Source organism: Sinohyriopsis cumingii, chromosome 1, assembly GCF_028554795.1.
Source record: "Sinohyriopsis cumingii isolate HCF-2022 chromosome 1, ASM2855479v2, whole genome shotgun sequence".
Classification (NCBI taxonomy): Eukaryota; Metazoa; Mollusca; class Bivalvia; order Unionida; family Unionidae; genus Sinohyriopsis; species Sinohyriopsis cumingii.
In genome coordinates, this window is record NC_142961.1 from 10189700 (window position 1) to 10200516 (window position 10817).

General features: G+C 34.8%; 1 protein-coding gene across 2 annotated transcripts in view; it reads right to left on the reverse strand.

Annotated features, from left to right (window-relative positions):
* LOC149806403 (spliceosome-associated protein CWC27 homolog) overlaps positions 1-9684 on the reverse strand; it is a 61981-nt gene extending 52297 nt beyond the window's left edge. Inside the window, exons 1-2 of one of the 2 annotated variants that reach the window (XM_089952869.1) lie at positions 9542-9684; positions 1640-1849 (exon numbers count right to left, since the gene is read on the reverse strand). In XM_089952869.1, the coding sequence (XP_089808995.1) occupies positions 1640-1849; positions 9542-9583 (252 nt within the window). In that variant the 5' untranslated portion in view covers positions 9584-9684. Of the gene's footprint in view, positions 1-1639; positions 1850-8873; positions 8895-9541 lie in introns of those variants that run through there. The other variant, XM_089952877.1, reaches the window with a different exon arrangement.
* Between the last annotated feature and the right edge of the window lie 1133 nt (positions 9685-10817).

Here is a 10817-nt window from a genome sequence, read left to right on the forward strand (position 1 = left end):
AATATGACCAATCTTCTATGAATGACACCATAAATATGACCAATCTTCTATGAATGACACCATGAATATGACCAGTCTTCTATGAATGACACCATTAATATGACCAGTCTTCTATGAATGACACCATGAATCTTACCAGTCTTCTATGAATGACACCATGAATATGACCAGTCTTCTATGAATGACACCATGAATCTTATCAGTCTTCTATGAATGACACCATGAATCTGACCAGTCTTCTATGAATGACACCATGAATATGACCAGTCTTCTATGAATAACACCATGAATATGACCAGTCTTCTATGAATGACACCATGAATCTGACCAGTCTTCTATGAATGACACCGTGAATCTGACCAGTCTTCTATGAATGACACCATGAATCTGACCAGTCTTCTATGAATGACACCATGAATATGACCAGTATTCTATGAATGACACCATGAATATGACCAGTTTTCTATGAATGACACCATGAATATGACCAGTTTTCTATGAATGACACCATGAATATAACTAGTATTCTAGGAATGACACCATGAATATGACTAGTCTTCTATGAATGACACCATAAATATGACCAATCTTCTATGAATGACACCATAAATATGACCAGTCTTCTATGAATGACACCATAAATATGACCTGTATTCCATGAATGACACCATGAATATGACCAGTCTTCTATGAATGACACCATGAATATGACCAGTCTTCTATGAATGACACCATGAATCTGACCAGTCTTCTGTGAATAACACCATGAATCTGACCAGTCTTCTATGAATGACACCATGAATCTGACCAGTCTTCTATGAATGACACCGTGAATCTGACCATTCTTCTATGAATGACACCATGAATCTGACCAGTCTTCTATGAATGACACCATGAATCTGACCAGTCTTCTATGAATGATACCATGAATCTGACCAGTCTTCTATGAATGATACCATAAATCTGACCAGTCTTCTATGAATGATACCATAAATCTGACCAGTCTTCTATGAATGATACACAGAATGGAAGTTCAAAGCAGATCATCACCATTTGAAACTGAATGGAGTCCACAGCTCTCACTAGTTTACAACATACAGTTTTTGGTTACAAACTCATTTAAACAAACAATAAATGTCTTTCATTTCTGTAAATTAATGTGACCATGAATGTAATGCTGTCATAGATAGCTATTGTTTAAACAAACCTATTACAATAAATATGTCACATCAAGCTCCTACAATTCATATAAATCACTGTATTATCTAAAACAATTGATTACCAAACTTGTTACAGTATCAATAATGGATTTCAGCACACAAATTAACTTATTAATCACACCTGCCCTAGTATTCAATTACAGCCATTTCATCTACTTAACTCATGTGTATTAGGTAATTACTGCATGTAGAATCTTCCTAAATATCTGAATGCCAGAAAATTTACTTGTTTAACATCTGTGATTTCACAGTCATTGGCATCTTGATCCCTATGATAAATTCACATTATGTAACATTCAGCAACTTGGATTTCTGCAATGTAAAACAAACTCACAAACAGAATAATAGAAAATTTCACCACCTCCGATCTTCTACATCTACAAATAGAAATTGTAATATATGCAGATGCAATGTATTACCTTAAAGGGCTTGCCATATATTGATTCTCCCCCTTGTCCAGTTCCTGTTGGGTCCCCACCCTGCACAATAAAATCAGGAACAACTCGATGAAATATGGTCTTATCATAGTAACCTTCCAGACACAGCTGAACGAAGTTCCGACAAGCTTTTGGTGCCTCCTTGGACCACAGCTCTATATCAATATCCCCTACTGAGGTTTCCAGCAGAACCTGTAATAAAATCACAATGAAAACTTACAAAGCTATAAAACAAATAAAGAGTAAAATCCTAGATTAAAATTACAAAATACCTTTTGACAGTTCAAAAGACTGTCCTAGATGATAAACATACAAGTATTATATGACAAGTATAATATTAGAAGTATTATATGACAAGTATATTATGAGAAGTATTATATGACAAGTATTATATGACAAGTATATTATGAGAAGTATTATATGACAAGTATAATATGAGAAGTATTATATGACAAGTATTATATGACAAGAATAATATGAGAAGTATTATATGACAAGTATAATATGAGAAGTATTATATGACAAGTATTATATGACAAGAATAATATGAGAAGTATTATATGACAAGTATTATATGACAAGTATAATATGAGAAGTATTATATGACAAGTATTATATGACAAGTATTATATGACAAGTATAATATGCAACTTAAACCCAAAGACTGACCTATATCTCCAGTAGCTACAACATTCTACTTATAGTCTTTATCAACAGCACTGTTAAAATTCTCAACCTTAGCTGAACTTAATATTCATATTTCTGAGCTTATTTCATTGTTTGAAATTTAAATATTTCTTGAGAAAATATTAGGGAAACAAAAACACAGTGACTTTTTCTACCATGTCCCTGTGATTATATCATATACAAAAATATCTGACTTGCTCAGTACAGTGATTTGTACTCTTCTGAGAAAAGGCACTAAATCAGGATTCCCCTAAAGACTAGGCTGTGTATAGCCCAGCTACATGTAATTTGCCAACCATTTTGATCATGATGCTGTAAAATGTCTCGTTATGATCGACCAAAATCAGCAGACTGAGGCTAGTGTATGTAGATACTCATGTGTACTGACTAAATACTCATGTGTATTGACTAAAGTCACTAACTGCAATGAATATGACAATTTCTGAGCTCATGGGAATACTCCTATCTAGGAATGTTTTTAATATCATATGGTTAAATGATTTAATAATGACAGTCTCTCCACTGTTACGTTATAGTGATGGGTAGGTTCAGTTTACATGTATGTGCACTAACATCTTGGGTTTTCATGTATATAACAACAAACTGATGGATAGAAACCACAACCTGATATAACTTTTATATGGTATATGAACAACTTTGATAAAAAACCAAGTAACTTTTTTAATTCTTTTTTTCCTATTTTTTATTAAATCATTTATGGGGCCCCAAGTGGCCGAGTGGTCCAAAGCACTCTATGTTACGGATCACTGCCATCTCACCACTGTCTGCATGGGTTCGAGTCTCGGATTCGGCCAATGTGGGTATGTGAGAAAGCTTGCCAGTAGCTTCTCAAGGGTTGGTGGTTCTTTCTGGGGATTTCCCAGGTTCTACCTCCACCGTTAATACTGGCCGCCATGTATAGCCTATCGTGTGCTGAAAAATGGCGTTAAACCCTACAACAACTACAACAACCTATTCTGACTGGGCCTTACACAAGTTTTATATGTCACAGGCAGTTTTTATGCATCTAGTTAAAACAAGCCAGTCCTAGGTCAATGGTGAGAGCCACTTACATTGATGTCATTGGAAGCAAAGTAATATCATTGCCATTACAATACTATCTCCTGACAAAATATTACCCCAAATGATACATGCATTTAATACTTGCTAATTAAACCTTTGGCTCTTATCACAGCTTGCAATCACTTAGGAATGGAGTCATGAAGTCACCTGGTGTCGGATGTCACCACAGTATGAACGAGATCAGCCTTAGATTGAAATTCATGTTGCCTTTTTCAAGCTAGGATTTAACGGTCTGCCATAATTTTAACAAATACTGAGGTTTGGGGTCTGTAATGGCCAGCTTAAGGATTCATTTTTTAACAACTTTCCACTTCTCCAAGCAACATGGACTGGGCAATTTTCTTCCTCAGAGGATAATTCCCCACTTAGAAATTCTTTCACAACTGGTCACAAATTTTCATCACTGATGCTCAAAACATTTTCAAAATATTCTTTATTACTAAATGCGCATGATAATGGTGAAAACAATCTGGTTGCCAATCTTAACTGGGTTTCTACTAAACTTAAACTTTTGTTCTTTGTCCATAATAACTTCAGATTCATTGCTAAAAATTACTCTTGGCAACTTGTTTCAATTGTTCAGATCAGTACATCCCAACCTTATTTTGCTATGACTCAAAATTAACCATCTGCATGACCTCCGACTCAGACTACGACTTAGAAAAAGCAAAAGAAAAATCATGTCCTGAAGACCCTTTGTGACTCTACTGAGGACCCCCACCCCATGACCCTGATCTAGGTCGTGACCTGAGATTGGGAACAGCTGGTTCAGATATATGTCTCTACTTATACCATGAAACATATTATGCATCATTCTATTCAGAAAATCAATTTTACTTCTTTGCAGCTCAATCCTGAAGTAAAAAAACTAAATTATGATGCTTCAAGACCAACAGATTCCAAACTGCTTGAACGGATTTTGTGAGGCCCCTCTATCCATTGAGAGTGTGCTACTTGGCATAAGTGGAAGTAGTAACTGACAAATTTGCAGGATATGGTGCCAACCTCATATCAAGAGGATATCACTCTAACTGCCATTTAGGTGGGCAGATAACTTTAAAATATTTAGGTTTTAACCTTACCGGGCTGGATTTGCGAGGTAGTAGTAGTTCTCCTAAGGTACTAGGCAATGTATTTCATGAAGAAATTACAATGTCTAGTTTTAATATTTCTTAATGAAAGCTGAACAAAAATAAGATCATAACTCTTATATATACATGTATTCAAAGGGATGTAACTCTAAAAGTTATATATTTTCAGAATTTTCTGTTGTTTGAATAAAAAAATGCTTTGCCCAAGCAAATATGGCGCAATGTTAGAGATCCCGTGGTGACAATCACGATAGAAATTATAAACTGATGAATGAAATACTTTGGGCCTTTTTATACCATTGACGGTTTTAGTTTTAAAAATCAGTAAAGGTACAAACAAGTGGGAGGGTAAGCAAATACTATATAGTACAGTACTTATTGCTGCAGCAAAACTATTTACAATGTCGTAGCCGTGACTATGTCAAGGCTATGAAGTAATCCTATGCCTTGCAATGGAGCAATTCAAACAATCGCCAAAGACAAAAAGATGACAGGAGTAAAAATCTACCACCAAAAGAGAGTAGTGTTTTTCAGAAAGTTTGGGTTATGATAAAGTTGTTAAGCCTACATAAGATCAAATATATTCCTATGTTTACTCTAACCATACCTTGACCACCATGACAGATAACACAAAATTCGTGCAGTAATTTGCTTTCCAAATAAGACTTGCTATACCGTCTTTGGATATTCTATGATGCGTTATTCAATGTGGGCCACATTTACTACAATCTGTTTAAATTTTCAAAGAAGGATGCAGTGTCCTTATGGCACACACAGAAATGGAGGTGAAAATGGAAGTAATTCTTAGCTAAACAGTGATCAAGATGGATATTTAACAAACGGGACAACGGCCCCTTTTTGCAAAATTTAATGTGATATTTTTAAAATCAATAGGACAATTTTCTATGAAGTACTGTTTTTTAATGTAATTATATATTATTTTGCTTATAAGTAAATCAAGGGTTGTTAATGTAGTATTTTTTAAGTAAACTGTTTTTTAAAAATACTCAGTAGTTAAGTAAACTAACTTTAATGAATACAAAATGCAAAACATTGGCTTGCAAGTTCTATAAAATAACTGATGACACAAGCTACCTTATACTAAATAAATGTCTACTCTTATATGACTAGCAGTAGAAGCCTGAAAGTGAGAAAAAGGAAAAAACATATAAACAGCAGCCCAAGTAAAACTGATCAATTGCATCATACTCTTAGCTAACTTTAAAAAATGAGGCAGCAGGCTGTTACAATATTTAAACATCAAACTTCAAATGAACTGGAAATTTATATATATTCACAACCTTTACGTTAATAATTTTACAGAGTTTAAATATTTTCACACTGTTTAACTGATCTGATGTTCTTTGTATTACAGATCTATTTTTCCTTCTTATTCTTCCAAACAGAAGAACATTGTTTATGTTGATGTTTACATGACTACAAATGGCTACACTGACTGAGTAACTGATCAAGATAATCAGTACTGAGCTTGATCTCGATTTAGTAATAATTTGATTTTGCTGGCTAAACGTTCATTCACTGTCAGCCATGTGTAATGGCAGCATTAGAGAAATCTGTGCCAGCTTGATGATATCCAGGATGCTATCCTTATTGTGCCCAGTCAGAAGCTGCTATAAAGGGTACTGCAGTGACTTTACAATCACCCTGGCCTCTCTCCATTCCTTTCACACAGCTTCTTTCAGAAGAGCAGGAGGGGACACTGATCCCAGGTCAAACTTTTCAACTCCAATATGATCCTTGACTTAATTTATTTCTTAATTACCATATACAGTGGGGTCAGGTTTATACTTGATGCTTCTCATGCTGAGTACAAAGAAGGCATCCATAAGAGTCTTCTGTGGAAACCGTTGCTTTATGTTGGATGGCAGCTGAATGAGAAAGCTACTTTTAATAAGAATCAGGTTCAAACAAAAACAACCAATATACAGAGTATATCTCTGTACTTAAGAGATGATCTAAAATATTCCTGAACTAAGTGTAGTTCTTTTCCCCATGTTTGCGATGCATCAAAATAATAGAAAAATGTTGTTAACCATGTTTATCTTTGTTTTTTAACCTTGTCAGTGGCCTAGCTGGTGCACAGTCAAATGATGGGCCATACAGCTTGTCAGTGGCCTAGCTGGTACACAGAGTCAAATTAGTGGCCATACAGTTTGTCAGTGGCCTAGATGGTACACAGATTCAAATGATGGGCCATACAGCTTGTCAGTGGCCTAGCTGGTACGCAGTCAAATGATTGGCCATACAGCTTGTCAGTGGCCTAGCTGGTACACAGTCAAATGAGTGGCCATACAGCTTGTCAGTGGCCTAGCTGGTACACAGAGTCAAATGATGGGCCATACAGCTTGTCAGTGGCCTAGCTGGTACATAGTGTTAAATGATGGGCCATACAGCTTGTCCGTGGCCTAGCTGGTACACAGTGAAATGAGTGGCCATACAGCTTGTCAGTGGCCTAGCTGGTACACAGTCAAATGAGTGGCCATACAGCTTGTCAGTGGCCTAGCTGGTACACAGAGTCAAATGATGGGCCATACAGTTTGTCAGTGGCCTAGCTGGTACATAGTGTTAAATGATGGGCCATACAGCTTACATGGATAAGATGAGGCTACATTCTCAATAAAAAGTCTTTTCCTGTCATAGCAGATCCTGCATCTGAGCTAAAAGCCATTAATTTATTTATAGGAATGATCCTATTTTCTAATTCCTGAAAGATAACACTACTGAACCCTACACCTGTTCCATCATTGTATTCAATATTGTGCAAAACAGTTTCAGGAACTGATGTGCTTGGTTTGACGATTTGAGCATTTAATGTCATCTCTGTTGATTCTCTCATCAGCTAGTGCTGATATATTTATGCTATTTGTTCATAGCATCTTGATCAAAACCAGTACTAATTGTCTCAAGAAGTTCATTAGGCGTGTATTAGCAATCATAATTGATATGTTCAGAGATGTTCAGAATTGCAATATTTACCCTAAGTGTTTTCAATAAGCCCAACATACTTTCATACTTAGAGAGAGTTTGAATGGCAGATATTGTCCAGCTAACCAAATGACCGCCATTATTGCCATTATCATAGCCTCATCTTCTTCATTGTAACCTGTTTTTCAAAATCAACTTTTTAATTTGTCTAAAAACAAAGCATTGGTATGGTCATCAATTATTTCATGTCATTATAAAGAGCTTGTCTTCATGATAGAGCAACCCACTGTGAATGCATTGGCCTTTTCTTTTCTATACAGTTATTGCAAAACATTTTGCCCTCCTTTTCCATCAACCACAGCCATATCTTAAACCATCTGGATTAAAATTAACATCCAGATTGTTTGATGATACTTTCATTTTCACTACTGCATGCTTTGATATCCTCAGATACCCTACGCGTTAAGAAATTTGCAAGTGATTTGTTTTTTGCACTAGTCTTAAGTCAATGTTTCAGAGGCACGCTTGTGAACGAGACTCACCTATTATATAGCAGATAATGTCATGTAAATGTGTTATGCATATCGCATGATTCACAACAGTATAAGTGTAGGACAAAGAGAATGGCCTTGTCTACAATCACACCAATGATCCAATTAGCAATGTACAGTAAAGTGTATTTATAGTAACTGGGTAAACACGTGTTCTGGCAGACTGTCAATGCTGGAACAAATTTTAAAACATATACCAGGGACAAGCTAGACTTGAATTCTAGGGAGAAGTGAAAGATGAACAGGGGGAAGTGGGAGCAGAGTAAGAAATGCAATAAATGACTACATGTATATATAGAGAGAAAAGTTTTCTTTCTCTTATTTGAATTATGTCATCTATTTTTCATTATCCATTTAACACTGGTCAAAAGCAATACTTTATTTTCAAGTTGAGAAATCCATGTTGCATATTTATTATAAAGATATTTTGTATGTGAATAAAAAAATATATATATGTGCCTGTTGCATTCATACTTTGAAAGTGTATGTTTGGATGGAGATGCATGCAGTATATTTTGCCCATATCACTTTAAATGAGCACATTGTAATTCATTTTAACTAATAGGCAGGGCCGTACAAAGCGATCACAGGCCCTGGGGTAAGAAACACCCTGGCTTCTACTAGTTCTGGTTCAAACAAAATTTTTCTTTTATAAAATTAAAAAGTTTTGTTTGGCCCGGGCCACCTTATGAAACATATCCCTGCTTTGCCTCCCCCCCCCCCCCATCAGCCTTGCTAATAGGAGTATTGAGGTTATAGTCTTGTAATTTGGTAAAATGCTTAATAAATTAGCGCTTATTTTATTTTACTTTCTGAAAGTTTGTATAAATTGATGTCAGACTAAAAGATTCAACTTACTAGCATTTCAAACCAAACGAAAGGTCTTGATGTAAACAAGCAGGCAGACTGCTCACCATCATTTTCTGGTTTCCAGAACAATCCATTTCAATTAGAACTATCATCCGCATTCAGTATTTACTAAGTCTAATTTTAATACTTCTATTTACAATAAAAAAGAAAAACAACAAACCAAAACACAGCAAAAAAGTGAAATGATAAACAGGAGGAACTACTGTACATGTGTTCAAAGAGTTTAATTCTAACAATTTATGGAATTATTTGGAGTATCAAAGACGGTGAACTACATAACATCTGTTGGTTATAAATACCGACAAGCTAATGTTAATAGTGTGCCAAAAGAAACTCCCGTTTCATTGGAAATGCTACCAAGTTCAGTGTTTGGAACCTCCTTAGGACAATCGGGTTTTAAATTGTACCTTTATGAATAAAATTACTGATCTTAGTGAATATTCTGTTTATCCTTGATGTGTGTTGTTTTTGTTCTTTGGGGATAGGGGTTCTGTTGTTTTGTTTTTTTTTGTAAAATCGGTAGTGGGTACAAACAAACATGAGTGGGTGCGAATATTAGACAGTACTGAAACAAGTTTTACAGAGAACTTAAATTTCTCTTAAATAAACGATTTTCTTCGGAAAATGTGACAAACTAAAATGAGACTTTTCTTAACCTTTCCATGTGTGGCTGGTTCTTGAATGTAAATATTGCTCATTACGAATTATATCTAGAATATTGCTCCACAATAAAAATGCACATTAAACAAGTTTTGCACACACGGGCGCAGACATCTTTTTTAAGTCCAAAATAAGTGATAAACCATTGGTATCTAGAAAATAATGAAGCTCGAAAGAATTCAGTCACCTTCAAAAAACTATTTTACAATTAAAACTAATCTTTTTATTTCCTATTTGTTTAAGATCCAAGATGAGTGAAATATTTTGGCAATTATCTAGCGATTCTTTAGACTAAAAACAAGGGGAGGATACTCTTATAGACAGCTGACCGGATGGACATAGAACAGAGTAGGGTTCTGTAGCTCACATCCGCAATAAGAACCAAAATATCTCTGCTCAGAACCACTTAACATCTGCGCTGGGAACCAATAGCCATACTTAAAACGCGCTTCGAAGCAATATTGAGTCCGGTACTTATGACAGTTTTCCTTATTATTATGATTATTATTATTGCTCATTACCACACTGCTGATTGATATAGCAGAACTATTGGTAGCTTGTTATTGATGTAGGCCCTTTAATCATATTTAAAGATATCATATTTAACATTTAAGAAAATACCCTTTACTTCTTTACTGATTTGCCTTAATGAAATTGAAAATTTTCTGATAAACTTACATCAGCCCAATTAGTTCAAAATCTGGGTAAAACTGACAGAAAATCTACTAATTACCTGAATGAGAAGTGAATGTATAATTTAATTCATACTGACGACAACCTTGTAGATTTATAATGTTTTCATTTCGCATTACTTTTAAATTTACAATGTATTTCATCTTCTCGCTTTTCACAATATATCAGAATATCATCACCATCATCATTAATAACAACAACAACAATAACAATAACAGCAGCAGCAACAACAACAATAGCAACAACAAAACCCAATATGGCAGTAATTTATTACTTCATGCTGTGTCTTCATGTATATTTTATTTTTTTGTTTATTCTCCATATAAATCCTTTACAAGACTGGTGGCTGGGTTGGCATTTATATGAGATAATTTATGTCTCATTTGATCCAGTATTTTAATGCTTTAGTTTCCTAATTCTGATCTCTATATGCGTACTGCAGTTGTTATAAGTAAAGTGCTTATACTTATAACTCTGAGTAAAGTGATATTTGTCAAAATCTACAAATTACTTCAAGGTTTTAATTGGATTCATTTTTTGGATAAGAGTACTGAACGTCTTAAAAGTTGAAGAAATAAA